The sequence below is a fragment of the Camelus ferus genome, chromosome 7, assembly GCF_009834535.1.
Source record: "Camelus ferus isolate YT-003-E chromosome 7, BCGSAC_Cfer_1.0, whole genome shotgun sequence".
In the NCBI taxonomy this organism is placed as follows: domain Eukaryota; kingdom Metazoa; phylum Chordata; class Mammalia; order Artiodactyla; family Camelidae; genus Camelus; species Camelus ferus.
In genome coordinates this window covers 29,037,356-29,054,947 of record NC_045702.1, presented here as the reverse complement: position 1 = coordinate 29,054,947, position 17,592 = coordinate 29,037,356, and the positions used below count along the sequence as shown (strand labels likewise).

The window sequence follows — 17,592 nt, the reverse complement described above, 5'->3', positions numbered from 1 at the left end:
TAATTTTTTTCCCAATAATTTACTAGGCAATAATTATTTACAAAGCAATCATTTTATTATTTAATAAGCAAAAATAACCTTGCACTATTTTTGAAATATTCTGTATGATCCCAGGACTGAGCTGAACTCACAGAAGTTATTAAAAATAACTAGATTCTGGTCCAGCATATAAGGAACTTGGGTGTCATCACTCTATCTTAGCAAGTAAAAAGCTGAGCCTGAACCCCTTACAAGTCCCTGTACCTAATTTTTCATTTTTTTTTGTCCCTTTGCCTGTCACACTGCCTACTTTACTATATGTTAAATGCATGAATGAATGAATGGCTTATGCCTACTTCTAGGTCACGTGATTGATTACAGCCGGGATTGATTCTTAAAACATTATTCTGAGCAACTCTCTTAAGAATGTGGTTTCTACTGCTTTGCCCGTAGAAACTATAACAGCATCTTGTGAACTGTAACAGGTGCCCCAAACATGCTTCTTGCATGATGATTAAGAAGTGGATTCATATTTAGTACAGATCTTCCTTGACTTATGATGGGGTTATGTCCCAATAAACCCATCACAAGTTGAAAATATTGTTAGGTCAAAAATGTATTTAATAGACTTAACCTACTGAAATCATAGCTTAGCCTAGCCCTACTTTAAACATGTTCAGATCACTTACATTAGCCTACAGTTGGGCAAAATCATCTTACATAAAGCCTGTTTTATAATAAAAAGTACATGACTATCTCATGTACTTTATTGAGTACTGTACTGAAAGTGAAAAGAGAGTGGCTGTATGGTGATGGGAAAGTTGTAAGGGTATCAGTTGTTTACGTTCATGATCTCATGGCGGATTGAGAGCTGGGGCTCACTGCTGCTGCCCAGCCTCATGAGAGTATTGTACCACATATCACTGCTCCAGAGAAGATAAAAAATTCAAAATTTGAAGTATAGTTTCTACCAAATGCATGTGGCTTTCACACAATTGTAAAGTCAAAAAATCTTAAGTCAAACCATCCTAAGTCGGGGACCATCTGTATATTATTTCTATTATCCAAAAATCCTTCAAGCACAGCTGGGGTCTAATTCATCTTTAAAAAAAATTTGAAAAGGACTTAAGTGGGCATTTCTTGTTTAATTTTTAATGGACTTCACTATTCTTGGTTTTATAGTGTGTCTAAGTCCATTCAGGCTGCTATAACAAAATATCATAGACTAGGTGGCTTATAAACAACAGAAATTTATTTTTCACAATTCTAGGGTCTGAGAAGTCCAAACTCATGGCACCACATGGTTCAGTGTCTGGCAAAAGCCCACTGCCTCAGAGGTGTCTGTCTTCTCACTGTAACCGCGCGTGGTAAGCAGAGGCAAGGAGCTTCTCTGGGGCCTCTGTTTAAGGGCACCAATCCCATTCATGAGGGCTATTCTCATGACCAAATCACCTCCCAATGGCCCTACCTCTTAATATTATCACTTTGGGGATTAGTATTTCAACATATGAATTTAGGAGAGACAGAAATATTCAGCCCATAGCATGTTGTTAAAAAAATCAGTATTTTGTGTAGAAAAACTACTCAATCTTCATATTCAAACACTTTGTCCATATAAATTCCTTCAGGGAAGACATGTTCTGTTACTTTCTTGGCTCTTAATTTAGGCCTTTGCTTCACAGAACCTGTACTTTAAATTTTATTTCCAATGCATGAGAAATGTAGCAGGTATTTAAAACTTTTTACTTTATGAAAAGTAACTTTTAAAAAAAAACTGCTTTTCTTTTCAATCTCAAATAGTTTTTTCTTTAAAGCTTTTTATTTTTGTCTAAATTTCTAACATCCAGATCACCTTCCCCCAGCTAGAATATCTTTACCTTTTTTTCCTTTTCTTTTTCCTCTAAAAATATGGCCTGGGATTTTAATTTGGAGCTAGGTTTTTCATGATAAACTAGATTTATTAAAATGCCTCAAATGGTATATTGTATATATCACAGTACTGGACAATCTGTTGATTAAATAGATATTTAATCATACTTCAAGATCTATTGTTTGGAGTGAGCTTACTTGCTTTCTCCATTTGTAGTCTCTTTAAAATACTGAGATGCTAGAAGCAATTTGAACAATATCAGGGGCTCAGATCATAGCAGCCTAAGCACCTAAATATCTATTTGATTTGTTAAACCCAGATGGCATTCTGTCTTGATAAAAATTGGTGTGGAAGTATCTGAATCATTTAGTAACTTATACTGGGTTTATGAGGAGCATATTCTCAAGAACTTATAATGTTAAAAATTTTGTTTTATGAATAATAAACAGAGATGTATCACCATATAAAAAGTACAGTTAGTCTACCTTTGGGGGTCTAAGTTTCATTCTTTTGGCATCTTGATTACTGGAGATAACAAGGAGATGGAAAAAAATTACAACAGGTTTCCATCTATTGCAGTTCTAAAATGGTGAATAGGACACTCTGAAAAGGATGTCCTGAGACTGTTCCATTCATGGTACAGTGCAATTACAACTAGCACCAAACTCAACACTGTTTAACTCTCCACATAACATTTTGATTTATCTTGATCCAAAATTCTCAAAGAGGAGGTGCATTTGAAGTTACTAGAAAACACTGACTTGGAATTAGGATCTATCTTAAAAGCTTATTTGCGGGAAGTACCTCTGGCCTTATTCAACAGATCACTGAGATGCCTAGAAAAACAAATCCCGGAAAAGGATTATTATGTGCCAATTATATAAACAACAGAAGACTTTGTTAGGTATGAACCAATCAGATTCCATGCTGTTGAAAACCAGATCTGACGTAACACAGCGCCAGCAGTTCAACAACATAAGGAAACCAGAGCAAGCGCTGAAAACTTTAAAGCTAAACAAAAGATCTACAAATTGCCTCTCCATCCAGTTTTATCGCAACATAAAAGCTGAGTTCTCTAAACATTTCAATATTTGCTTCTTCAGGAAAAAGAAAGTAGCCATTTATCCTCATCATTAGAATCCTGGCTACTGATATAAGAGTTGGAATCTCAAGGCACTTTTCATCAAAAGTTCTTGATGTGACTTTAGAGCAGATCACTTCCTGCTCTTGAACTTCCCTTTTCTCCTCCTTCCTCATGCCTCACCTGCAGAAGGCATACTCAGATTGCTTATATAAAGCTTTACTCTTGTGTTTGAAAAATCACAACGTATGGTGAATGTGTTTGTCAACATGGGCTGATTCAGAAATGGAAATGTGCATATGAAATTCCACAAGATTTTAAAATTTAGAGTTAATCTGGTAATTGACCGAAAGGGACTACACTCATCTATGTATTAGATCAACTAAATAAGTTTATTCATTCATTGCCCTTCTTTCCTCCCATTCTTCCTTCCTGCCATCTATGCACCCACCCATCTGTCTGGCTGTCCATCTATCCATTCATCCTTCCATCTGACTATCCCTCAGTCAATCCAACCAAGTAATTATTGAGTACTTATGTGAGTCAACCACTGTGCCATGTGCTGAGAGTTCAGTGGAAAACAAGATCGATTACTGTGCCCTTGTTGAACTTACATTTTTTGAGTGAACACAAGCAGTAATCAAGAAAAGAATAAAAAAAAATTACCAACTGTGATGAGTAGTATGAAGAACCTCAGCAGGGTGTTGTATGTTTTATTTTGTTTATCTGATTTTCTCAGTCGTCTCAGAGAACAACCATCGGTGAAAGTCCTATTATAAACATAAGACCTATATCTTATGATGGATAGAAAGACAGTTGTGTTACTACTGTTTATGAGCTTACCCTAAAGTCCTAGTTTATTACCAGGTTCCTAATCAGTATTCAAAAAGTTATTATTACTATGGGTTTCTTTCAAGCATTTATTGTGGTCCATAACTAGTTCTGGTTTCGAAACTGTTACTGGTCTGTGGTAAGTATAGCAATTGAGAGTAAGCATTTAGAGATTCTTTTTTATTCTTTACTACTTTTTAGTGGATTGGAAATTAAAAAAGCAAAACAAAACTGTCCTTGACCACAGATAGTGTGAAAAGCACTACTCTATAAGACCATTTGTTCAGCTATATGGTAAAAAGTCCAAATGACAAAAAAAAAGAAATGGAAATAATGTAAGGGGAAAGAGACAAACATTCAGTGCCACTAACTGTCGAGAAGTTTATTCAGTGTTTGGTTAATGATGGCAGGGTGCTCTGTCCCACTCAGAGCATCTTCCTCTAAGTGCTGGGTCTGAGCTGGCATCGGAACACAGAGTCAGCCCCCTGTGGCCACCTGCACCGCATCCTCCCCTTGCAGTACATGGCCTTGTCACGTACGTGCTGTGTTCTTACAGTCTTGAGGTAACAAGAATAGTTTTTTCTTTCCCACAATATCATTTTTGCTTCCCCAGATTCTCTTCTTGCCAATCAGAATGGAAGTAAGGATTTGATTTGACAACTGTCCAAGTGCTTATCCACTGAGGGGTGGCAGGGCGCGGCCTGCCTTCTGTGGGAATCTATAGCTCACGGAACTTATTCTTTATTGTCAGGCCTACACTTGATGCTCACTGAAATTATTATGAAAAGTTTCTAAAGATTAGAACTTTTTTCAGATTCATTGATCTTCAAGCTCATATTCACATTTGGAACTAGATCAAGCTATAGGTCTCTGCTTCTGACGTGAGCCCATTCTTAGAAATTATGTGCCTTAAGACACTCTATCTTTGTTTTCTTTGATGCAAAATGGGTGTTTTCTTCCTTTTTGCCATTGGCTAAAGGTCACTGATAAATGTAAACAGCATCAGGGGTACAGTTCCCTATGACCAGTCTCTATATTCTCTGCCAGGGTTGCTGTGCTCCAGATCAGTTTTGGTCAGAATTGGGAGTATGCAGAAAGGTTTGAACAAATAAGTGAAAATCTTCTCCTGGTGATGGTGGGAAAAAAAGAAAAAGCAGTTCCAGTGTGTTTTAATTGAAGTATAATACAGATAACATGGTATTGTATCTCTCTGTCAAGGGAGTAATTCCATCACTGATATTCTAGGTGGGCCTCTTGGGAAGAACCGGATCAGGGAAGAGCACTTTGTTGTTGGCTTTTATGAGACTGCTGAACACTAAAGGAGAAATCCAAATAGACGGTGTGTCTTGGGATTCAATAACTTTGCAACAGTGGCGGAAAGCCTTTGGAGTCATTCCACAGGTAAGCCGGAAAGATTTAGCTAGAAAAAAGTGACTAAATACATTTTACCATTATTTGACACTTGCACTCAAGAAATTCACATTTCCCTGCAAAATATGTTCATCATGTAGTGCTGTCTTTTTTTCTGCAATGCAGCCTTTTCCCTCAGAGAAAAACTATGCTAGAAGTTTGGAATTCTCTGACATACAGTTACTGAAATATTCACCTTTTCCAGAAGACGTAATCTGCAGTAGGAGCATGGGACTTCTGTTTTTATCAGCTCTTTTTTTCCTGCTTCACTGGTCTGAGCTCCAAGTTAGCAATCACAGCAGGTTGAGAAATGCTTTGCAAGATATAAAAGATGCTGCTGAAATAACAAACACTTGGAAGCAGGAGGTAGTGGAACTGAAAATGGAAAGTGTAATGATTGTTTTTTGTTCTTTGAATAGAATGAACCATGTCAGATTAATCAGTAGCTTTTTCTTTAAATGTCACTCTTTGATTTGGGTCACAAAGGATCTTCAGCCTCACTGGCTTAGGATCATTCTGTCTGTGTGATTGTGCAAGAGGACTTTTTAAATATGAGGGAAATAATAACAGTTCCATTTTTAAATGATCTTAATAGAAACCAAGGATGTCTTTACTGGGACCAAATCTGAAAGGCATGGGCTGTATATCAACTAATATTTGCTCTCAACTGTATGGATATATTCACTATTTTAGCAAACTCTTTGCTCCCTTTGTACTAACGGGCACTGAATCTATTCCACTACCATGGTTCTAACAATTCTCTACTTTTAACACAAAATTAAAATGCGAAGAGCATCTCCAGGTAGATGGACTACAAATCTAGCCCGAGAAAACAGCTTCTATTTCTTGATAGATTACCTCTGTGGAACATTTGCTACTTTCAACTAATGAGGCACTAAATATTGTAACTGCTGGATTGATGCTTTTAATTCATTTGTCTAGACTTTGTCACGTTGCCAGAAGCTTCATCCTGGTTGAACTTAAAAAAAAAATCAATATTGTTTCTTCAGAAAGAAAAAAAAGGGTTGTCAGATGGTCTGAAGATAGAGGAACACTGGGGATACAAGTATCCCGAGGTGATAGCATTGGACAGGAATAGAATCTGGTTGTCCGAGAAGCGCTGTTGTTCAGCTGCTTCTCGGTCTTCTGGTCCCATTTTAAACTACTGTAGTGCACCTTTGTTCTTTTTTGTTGTTGTTATTTATACAGATCTGCCCATTAGAATAAGCAAAGGAAATAGTTTAAGTTTCACTGGGAATCCTTCAGTTTACCTGGCATGTGATCGAGAGGTTTTTATTTTCTTGTATGTTCTACTTAGGAGACAAAATATGCAAGCCTTGGAGGAAAACCAAGTGGGCCAGCGTTATGAAAAGTCTTTATTTTGCCTTTCTGCCAATATGAATCCTCCAAATTTGACTTTTCCCTCTTCTGTGGTTTCAAGCTTTTTATAAACTGAGCAAGAAATATTTTGAACTATGCCTTTAAAAATGCACGCTCACACTGACAGTAAATGCTTCTCACTGTGCATGTTTATGATCCTGGTTTCGGGGACTGTCTCCCGGTATCACAAGGATGTCTATAGACAGAACGTACTATTTCTTCTACAGTGACTTCTTGAGATCATTAAGTGAGTGACCAAGAAAGAAAGAAAGAGGGCAAACTCCTCATATTTTTTTAATATCCAAACCAAGAGATGCTTTTATTTTTCGAACTTTCCTTTGAAAGTTCGAATTAACTCATTTTTTTCCTTTCCTGGAGTTTGAGCTTTAAAAAGCAGGAAAGAAAGAATTAAAAATCCAAGAAATATATTGTTTGCTTTTCCATCTTTTTTTTTTTCCTTCCATCTTTCTGACCTTGCAAGGGCAGAGTTCCCCAAGACCTCCGACACTGAGATATTAGAGATCCCTGGGTCAGTTAGCCACTTGTTTTCAGATACATGAAATAGGAACTTTGAATAAGAAACTTCCCTCTCCCTCATAGTGATCCTAGTTTTGGCAAGTTCTTGGGGGGTGTGTGTGTGTGTGTGTGTGTGTGTGTGTGTGTGTGTGTGTGTGTGTTTTCTTCCCTCCTGTAGCTAGAAAGCAATTTTGGAGAATGCACCAGCATGGAAGACAGGACACTGTGTACATTTCAAGGTAGAACCTTCTTTAATTTCTTCTACTTTACCTCTAAGCTCTCAGGGCCTGTCATCAGAGTCCCATTGGCTCAGGCAACTGAACACCAAGACTTAAAATTATTCATTAGCTTTGAACTTTGTTAATAACTTAATTCATGAAAAACAGCAAAATAATTTTAAATTTATTTTTAAAGCTTCAACACGTTTGAAAGGCTGCAAACTAGTTTAAGGGAATGACTAGGCTTATTCCTGCGGGAAGACTATGATCTGAAAATAATCCACACCCACATACGACTTCCACCAAAGCAGGAACACCTTTTGCTGTGAGAGACAGCAGATAGGGCCAAGACACTTTTCTGTAGATCTGAACGAGGAAACTGCGAGGACAGCAGTTCTCATTCCATTTCAGAATAATTACCAATTTAGTAATTAGTTATTAAACTCCTTCGTTATGCTTTAAATGATAATAAGTACAATTGATTCCATAGTTATGTAAAGATGCCAAATGAGGCCCCAGTCCATCCTATCAGATTCCAACGAGAAGCTCAAAACTGCACACATTGCGTTAACTCACAGACCCAAGGAAGAAACTAAAACGACAAATGAAATCTAGGTAATTAGGCTTAGTCATGGCCGAGGGAAGGGCAGGTCAGGAAGTGCTGTGGGTCACTGCGAGAGAGTCTAGCTCCAAGCTCTTGTCGCCCCTTCCCCCGCATCACTGGATCCTTCCTCCTTTTGCTCCCACTGCTGCGCTTTTCTCATTTTCTTCTTTGAAATTCTCCATTGTATGTGGCACACAAGTTAAACTTTTAAAAGTAGCATTCCAATTTTGTGACTTGCCATGTCAAAATCCTTCTAGGACCCCCTCTTTCTTCACCGAATAATGTCCGGATTCTTCCATTTGTGGTTTAGGTCCCTGGCGATCAAGTCCCAACCCAACCTTCCCAGTCAGATCCGCCACTCTTCACACCTGCGCACTTGGAAGTTTCAGTTAAGCAGAAACTTCTCTCTCGTTTCCTCTGTCCATGTGCCTCCGCTGTCTGAGATGATCTTCCTTCATCGTGGTCACTTAGGCACCTCGAATGTTAAACTCTGTCAGATGGCCTTCTTTCACTCCCTCCCTTCCCCTTTTAACTCGGACTCTAACCCCAACTCTCCACTCCCGCACCCCAGTCCCAGATGGGGTCTAGAACTTTGTTTATAAATCTCTTCTGGCACTTCTCTGTGTCTTATATTGGAATTTTCTGTGCATTTGCTTAATTCCTACTCAGTGTTGTAAACGCTTCGTAGACATGCTAGTTAAGAAAGCAAGATTGAAACACAAAATCATCAACAATCAAAGAAGACTAGCAGAAAGAATGTCATAGAAGTGCAAAGTAAAACAGTTTGTTTTTTTTTTTAACCTAACTGGTTTTCCTGTCTCTCATATAGCACATACAAAAGTAGGAATTCAATACACATAAGTTTCTGCTGGGTCACTAAATGCTGGTCTCTTTTACAAAAGGCTGTGATTCTACTAGTATCTGGATTTTACCAGCCATATCATCTTAGGCAAGTTATTTAATTTCTCTGAGCCTCAGTTTTGTCTGTAAAATGGGTATAATGGTAGTAACTACTTCATTGGGGATTTGTGAGGATGAAATGAATAAAGGAATAAATAAAGTACTTAAACTACTCCCTGGTATTGTAGTAAGGATAATACACTGTGTTGTGCTGGTTGTTATTATTTATAGTTCCTTGAGGACAGGGGATCATGTCTCTTTCATTTTTGTATTAGATTAGAAATGAACAAATGAGTATTGACAATTTTACAAAGAAGCAAATGATTAAGGAGGGACGGTATAGCTCAGTAGTAGAGAGTGTGCCTAGCAAACATGAGGTCCTGGGTTCAATCCCCAGTACCTCCTTTAAAATAAATAAATAGATAAATAAATAAAAACCTAATTACCCTCTCCTCAAAAAAGTATACAGTACTGTGTGTCAATTATATCTTAATAAAGCTGAAAGAAAAAATTTTTTAAAAAGAAGCTAATGATTAAGATGGGCCATAAAGTGTTATAAAATTTGTAGATTTTAGAAAGGTTGGGGGCAGAGAGTTGTGGAGAGGATATTCCAGGATCCCAAACAAGGGTATTATAATCAACTACAGAGATGGAAACTAGAAAGAGTTGAGGGCAAAGGGCAGAGGAGGCCATGTGTTAGGGAGTATTGGGAGAAAGCAGGAAAGACTTGACAAGACCTAAGGTGGTCCAGTGAGCTGGGGCTGTGTCTTCTTGAGCTAGAGGAGGGCAGTGAAAAGGCAGCAGAAGTCTGCACTGCTGCTGGCAGCATGTGGAGGGTTGACTTCAATCGGCAGGATGAGAAGCAGGCTGATGGGCTGAGAAACTCTCTAGCTGGTATGTTGTGGGAGCCTGGACTAAAGTGGAGAGGACGGTGGGTGTGGAGTGCCGTATTCAAGGGAGAAAGGGAAAATAACTAGTACGGCAATTAGTACAAGACAGTCTTACTACATCTGAGCCTAAAGTTTTGAGATTTTTGATAATTGGATCAGATCTGGAAATCATTGTAAATGCTATTTCTGAAAAAGCATATACTAAAATATTGTGCTGTAAAAGATTGTGAAACATTAAATGGCTTTATGGAAATAAAAATTTGGACATGTTACATGCAATCATTTGCATACAAACTTGATATGTGCATTATAACATTATTCTCTGTTATCAGCCTGAAACAGTTTGGACTCATAAATACTTTATTCACCTTGTTCTCATTACTAGGTGTTGCTCAAAGCAAAGCAGCACTTACTTCTGTGATGCCACCTTAGGAGCTTGATTCGTTCCTATTGGATGGATTTTTATTGACAAATTCAACTTGTGATAAAGTTTTGCAGACATCACCAAAAGGCAAGATTACAGACACTTTGATGTTTATAAGCATTTGGGCCACACTTTAGTAAAACTGTATGTGATAGATACATATGTGTTTCCCTTCTGAGACAAACAACACCGTATATGTAAGGATAAGGAGTCATTCCTCCCGCTTATTTAGTTTATACTACATTCAATAACCACAGAAGCCAAATGCTTTTTCGTTTTTCATCTGACATCCCAGGCTAAAGCACACTGCCTGCTGCCTGTGCGTGACCAGCTCGGAGCACTCCATGCCCGCTCGGTTATCTCCACCGAGTTGAGCGATTAAGGAGTCTGCTTCAGGGAAGAGATTAGTCAGGTGGTGAACAATGGTGCTCTTTTGTTCTTCCTTGAGTCCTAAGATTGCTCTTTGTAGCATACATACATGACATTAAGTAAATATCAAATATTTGCACACCCTAATTTTCCTACTGGTGAACAGTTTCTTGAAAGAAAGGTATAAGATCATTGTGATGTATAGTTTTAGGTATATTTTTTGCTGCACAATCAGACTGTGCCACCTTGGCCAATCCATATAATTTCTCAGGACCCTGGCTGTTTCATTGTAAACCAGGTAAAGGACATAGGTGGCCTCCGAGGACCTCTCAGCTTTAGACATGAGGTTGTAGAAATACTGTTTACAATAGTGCAGAAGCAAGGAGACACCTACTGGTGCCCCTCAAAGCAAGAGAGTGAGTGCCAGATGCTCTTTGTAAGACAAGAATGGAATGTTTGATTAACTGTGTGAAACTGAATTCTAACTTAACCAGTTTGTTCAGTTAAGTTTTCTTTAAAGTTAAAATTAAAGTATTACTTTAATGCTAGATCATAAACTATATACAAAAGACCTACAGAATTTCTGAATGGTATCAAATCCACTACACTTAAAAAACTTTTGGGTGTCTAGTTTCAACGAGTAACTTTCTTCCTTCATAACTTTAAATATATATCTATTTTAAATAAAACTAATTAATATATAATGTATTTCCATACACTTGATGAATATTATATATAAATTATCAGGCTATGGTGAAAAAAAGGTAGGTGTACCATTTCTCAAGCAATTATGAAGAAAGATCAAAAGTTTTAATGGGCTGTTCATATTTCTCATTTACAGACTCTGGGTTGTGGTAGCTATTCTTCCAGAAGGAAGAAAAGTAGTATGGGCTGGACTCTGACCATGATTTTTCATATTTTTACTTCTTATGTTCACATCGGCCCATGTGATGTGATTTTTTGTAAATTTTTTTTTTTTTACAGATTTTTCTGTAAATATTTATTCAGGCAATATTTATTGAGCCTATACTATGTAAAGCCTGGGTGCTAATGACAGGGTCATGGTCTAGGAAAAGGGACAGGCATTAAAACCAAAATGCTCATAAATGCATATACAATTCTAATATTCACTGTAAGCTGTGAAAGTAAAGTGTAGGTATTATGACATCATATCTTGGGGGACCTTATTCATTATTGGGGATCAGGAAAGATACCTCTGAGGAAGTGACATCTAATTTGAGACCTGGAGGATATCTTGGCCATAGGAAGAAGGTGTAGGGGTTGAGATTCCCAGGGAGGGAGGATAGAATGTGTGGAATGAACTGAGGAGGTGGAGGAAAGCCATATATGTGGCTGGAGTGAAAAAGGGAGTGGAGCAGAGGAAGGAGCTGCATGGGCCAGGCGAAGCGGGAGGGGCTGAGTCACGCGCTGAGTCACGCAGGGTCTGCAGTCTGTCTTAAGGATTTTACATTTCATCCTGAATGTAATGGAAAGCTGCTGAAGGTTTTGTAGAAGGTTAACAACGTGATCCAATTTATACTTGTAGTGACGGCTTTGGTTGCTAAACGAGAGTGGACTAGACAAGAGGCAAGAGGGAAAGGCAGAAAATCAAGGGGGAGGTTCTTGAAGTGCTCAGAGAAGGATGCCTGGGGGCTTGAACTACATGGGGGCAGGAGAGAGAGAGAAACATGGGTTTGAGATCTATTGGGCAAAACAATCCACAGGACTGATGATTGATTCCTTCTGGGAAGATCAGGGAGAAATATAAGTTGTAGATGACTCTGAAGTTTGTGGACTGATAAAACAAAGGTGCTGTCTATTAAAATGTGAAAGCCCAGAGGTAGAGCAGATTTGAGAAGAAAGATGGCATCTCCCACATTTTACAATGAGAACACTGAAGCGCAAAGACATTAGGTTCCTGTTCGTAGAGATTCCTGCCAGGCCAGAGCTGCATGGCCACAGTATCTTCACAAGGCACCTTGCCTTTAATAACCTGTGTCTGCTTTGATGTTAGGATACCTTTGGCCTCTACCTACCTACCTCTACAGTCCTTCAGAAGAATGGGATTTTTTTCATTTAACCAGAGTGAAATTTCCTATTGCGCTGTTCTATTGGTTGTGTAAGTCTCCCTGAAGGTTACAAGGACACTACAACCCATGTAAAAGCTTTCAAATCAAGTCCTGCATAAGAAGAGGAAGATAAAGTCTCAGTTCAAGGTGCAGGAACTGAGCCTGTGGCCAGAGGGATGGTTAGCAGTGCTTAAATTAGACTCTGCTGATGAGCTATTTATAGACCCACCTGGGCTGCTCCTGCCCAATTTTTAATCTTTCGTGAGCTCCAGATCATGGATCAAAACTGGTCTGCACAGGACTTGAGGCACTTTGCTATGGTTTTGAGGAGCACAGGTTTGGAGATAAACATTCTTAGCTTTGAATTCCAGCTCTACGGTCTACTAGCTAAGTGACCTTGGGCAAGTCACTTAACTTCTGCCAGCTGTGATTTCTTCATGGACGAAAATGGAAGCTATTTCATTAGGTTGGAATGAAGACACAAAGTGATAACGCATGTAAAGAGCCTCACCTGGCTCATGGTAAGCCCGCCATAAACCGGAGCTATGGGTTCCAGCCTCTGAGTTCCTGGTGAAGATAACTTTTGTGAAGTAACATGTTGTCTGATACTTGGGAAACCCTCACAGTTGTTATTTCACATCTTTCTCAACAATGCTAGAAGCCGTTACATAAAAAACCACAATATTAAAATAAAAGATGTGAAATGCAGTAAATGGCAAAATTCCATCGGCAAGCCTTTGAACTTTAGGTACTAAATAAACCCAATTGCTTCATTAATGTATTGACTGGAGTTCTCAGAGCCACTTCTTGTTTAATTCTCTTTGGCTTATCAGAATTCCCCAGTAATGCAGTTTGTCTGCTCTCTTTAGCTTATTTTGGACATGACTTTTATTAACTTGGAAGCTTGGAGGAGGAGGCACAAATATATCCATCATATCTTATGATCTTATGAGTCGTATATTCTTCTCTCATATTCACGTCTGTAAAGCAGAGGGAGCACCCCTTAGGAGTGTGATTTGATGCAGATTAAAAAATGCCAGCATGAGTCTTCTTGTTGCCTCCTCCAGAGGTTGGCTGAGGTATTTGGCAACATTTTGTTCTTCAAGCCATAAATTCTGCTCCAGGGAATGAGGTCTCTAAAGTGACTCCCCTTAAACTTGGCTGCCATGGTGAGGATGCTCTCGTTCTGCCCGAGAGGCACAGACACCATTCATCCGGGGCCAACTTGCCTCGTGCAGTTCCTCACAGGTCAGATGGGCACTGAGCATTCTCTCTTAGTCTGAAGCAAACTGCGAAACCTAAGCTTTGAGAAATTTAACTCTCAGTTCTCCTTACTGGATGTTGTTAACAAAGGCAAAAGAAACAAGGCAGAGAAAGAATTATTCCGAGTGTTAACATCAGAAGTGTTTTTCAGTTCACCTACGTGTGCAGAGAGAGCTAGACATTATTGTTATTGTTGCATCAGCATTTCACTGAGACAGTGATTTTCTTTACACATTGGTTTAGTCCTATAGGCAGACCTAAGTAGACAGTGATGTAGCAAGTAGGGGTGATAGTTGTGCAATGCTCCTTACAGGAAATTAGGCTGTCGTTCTGTCACCTCAGCAGGATCTTCCTCATCTGGCTCCCTTCCCTTCTGTGACATGCATTCACATAAACAAATATTTGATTTTCACTCTTTCACCAGATGCTGAGTTGCTCCCCTCTTCTGTGTCTGGCTGGGTGTCTAAGTGGAAGTGTGCCTTGGCTTAGAGACCTATGAACATGTGTGTTTGAGTGCCTATAAACTCATACAGTTTCAAAATCCCTTAGGAAGCTAGGACTTATAAAAAGAAATCCGAAGAAAATCCGTGAACAAAATAGGAACTTGTTCTAACAAGTTAACTATAACTCATAAACTTATAATTTTTAACTGTTTAATTTTATATTACATTTGCTTATAATAGGGAATATTGCTAGAAATAAAACAAATTAATTTCCCATAACTTACAATGATCTCAATTTCTTTCTCCTAAGGACATTGGGATTTGATTAGTGTTCACTAAGGGCTTCAAGTGTAGCTATAGTATTTTATTTCTTAAAAAAGATACAAAGCAAATATGATAAAATTTGTAAAATGTAGGAACACTGGATGGTAAGTACATGGATGTTTGTTACGTTGTTTTTAAAGTATTTTTTTCGGTTTGGAATATTTCACAATAAAATAAGGGAAATATACAAATATGCTTAGATTATTCATGCTTTCCTCTTTTTCTGTTGCTATAGAAAGTATTCCTCTTTTCCGGAACATTTAGAAAAAATTTGGATCCCTATGGACAGTGGAGTGATCAAGAAATATGGAAAGTTGCAGATGAGGTAAGGCTACTAACTGAGATAATTTTGAAAAAGTTAGCTCATACATACATAAGAGTGGTCGTCATAGCTGAGATCATTTTCCACACTTACCTTTGTGCAAGTGTGTGCATGTGTATGTGTACAACTTTAAACTGGAGAACTCTAATATCCCTGGGGCACCCACTTCTTAGGATGAGACCTCAGTGGTGAGTCTCCAAGTATCAGGCCCCAGAGATTGCATGACTTTGGCCTTCTTCCCAGCAGTGAGCATCAATGAGACATGAACTGGGAGAGACCCCGACGCCTACACGTAGCACACTGGGATTATTCCTGATCCATAGGCTCGTCTCTCCACACTGTCTCATCTTCTCCTTGTCTGGGTTCTGAGCTTTCCTAACACAAGGCAGAGGCTTTGGTTTGAATGGATCTACTCTCTGGGAAGCATGGGTTTAGCACAAAAGGATGGTGACTATTCTGGAGCACCTGCAGATGGCTACGGTCTTCTGTAAAAGTCACCAGGAGTCAACTGCCTTCAGGGGTTATGACTATGAGTACCTTCAGGCAAAATGCCACATGACTTGGCTGTGGCCTACTTTATCCCTTGAGGTCATTAGGATATTGTATATGAAATATGTGAATTAAAATGGAATCTAAATTCCTAACTCATACCGTATATTTACCCAACAGCCAGTTCACTATAATTAAAGGCTTTATATGGAAAAATTTAGGGTTAGGGGAGAGTGAGAGTGGAAATCTTGGTTTCCTTAACAGAACACCCTAGCTCTTAACTGATAATTCTTGAAATACAGGCATTATATTTAAGAGAACAGGAACATAAACTCTTTAGGTTTATTAAACTTGAGATTTATGTCCAAAGCTGTGGATGATGGCAGACTACAATGATGGGACCTAACAACATTGAGATTCAAAGGTCTTCTTAGACAACAACTTTATTCCACCATTTCCAACATTTTTGGTCCTTATTGTAAAGCCCGATTCTGTTTATCCCAAATGCTCTTTCCTTGTCTGCCTCCCTTCAGAGTGGATCTTGCCAGGAGCTTTGAAATGCCTGTGAGTGTTAAACACTTACCCATTGAGTGCCCAACCTTCACATGCCCCTAATAAAATGCACTTAGAGTAACCGTTTTCATTATCAAAGTTTCCTTATTACCGAACAAACAGGGGTTTTAAAGAAAACATTAACTAAACCACAGTGACACATTTTAAGATCTTTGATGTGACTTCAGAGAATGAACTATAGGAACACAATGTGGTGGGAGAGAAACTTTGAAAGGAAGACATTGGACTTTAGAAAATCTGCAAGTATTGCCAAGTCAATAAAATTTACAGGAAATCAGAGTCATAAAAATAAGCTGAAATTTTAGAAGACATGGTTAAGATTTTAAATACCAATATAATACAAAAATTTTTACCTGTTTAGATTTCTGTTTGATCAACTTATATATAGGTATATCTATCTACTAATCCTTTTTAAAAAAATTTGCTGTTCACAAGCAGAGATATTGTGGCTGTCTTTACATGAATGTCACATAGTATTGATATGTTTTTGTTGAGGAGGCCTGAGAATAGCATACAGACAAATAAGCAACAGCCCAGAGAAGCAGAAAAGGCATTGGTTTACAAGTCACGGGGTTTGAGCTTTAACCCTATGTGGTTAAACATATAATTTGCCCAAACAGGACCTTTTGGGGGTGTCCTCAATTTCTCAACTGGACAGGATACTGGGAAGAAAGGTGTAAACCAGGACTGTTAAGGGCAAACTGGGATTGAATGTCATCTCATCTTGTCCTCCCTGTGACTTTGGTGTGACTTGTTTCTCTAGAAGGAAATGAACTGAATAACGCCAGGTAGTCAAACACCTGGGTCTTATCCCAACAGCGCCTTCTTCATAATTCCCCTTTGCCTGAGATGGAGCTCACACAATGACAATGCCAGGCCAGGGAACACTATTCCCACCTGGGACTTGGCCCCAGACTCCAGTGTGGAACCTTCTTTTTGCAGATGGGGACTGGATCTTGGCACTGGGTGCCTTATCATTCCACGGATGAATTTAAAGCAAGTCCAAGGGAAGGAAAGAGAGTTTCTATCTAAGACCTAGAACTTATTTCCCCACCCCCAAACTGCTTAGGGCTGGATAGCTTCTCCCCAGGAGCACTGACTACCAGTTGTGTAGACCAAAGAGAATTTCAAAAGAAGCTGACTCTTGACGGGAAAAAATAGACCTCTAACACTGTGGTTTAATAAATTGGTAGGGTTGTTGTAAATTTTCAGGCTACTATGTATAATGGGCCCAGGTGAAGGCTGGCAAATAATAGGTAGTAAGTGAATGTGAGCTTTTATAATCACATTTTCATGTGGTCTTCACATCGCTAGCTCTTAAATGTTGTTGTTTGACAGAGTCCTAATTATTGTCTTACTTATTCGTCCTGGGAAATTTCGTGCATCCTCTTAGCTCTAATTATTACCTCTATGCTGATGACTCCCAAATCCACTATCCCCAGTGTTCCTCACCTGACATCTCAGCATGGACAAGCACCTTCTGCCCATAGCGAGTTTCTTATCTGCCCCACCCACACAGTTATCCTGCATTCCCAGTCCCAGCGAGTGGCAGCACCAGCCCACAGCTGTCCAAAGCCAAGACCTACGGCTCATCCTTGATTCCCAGTTTCCCCACCTGTCTCCACATACCAAGACCT

At 38.9% G+C, this 17,592-nt stretch overlaps 1 protein-coding gene across 5 annotated transcripts in view; it reads left to right on the top strand.

Moving 5' to 3' along the window:
* The window catches only part of CFTR (CF transmembrane conductance regulator), a 168,450-nt gene that overhangs the window by 128,998 nt on the left and 21,860 nt on the right, over positions 1-17,592 (top strand). For all 5 annotated transcript variants that reach the window (XM_032483621.1, XM_032483623.1, XM_032483624.1 and 2 more), the window contains 2 exons: positions 5,007-5,162; positions 14,807-14,896. In XM_032483621.1, coding sequence (XP_032339512.1) covers positions 5,007-5,162; positions 14,807-14,896 — 246 coding nt within the window. The remainder of the gene's footprint in view (positions 1-5,006; positions 5,163-14,806; positions 14,897-17,592) is intronic.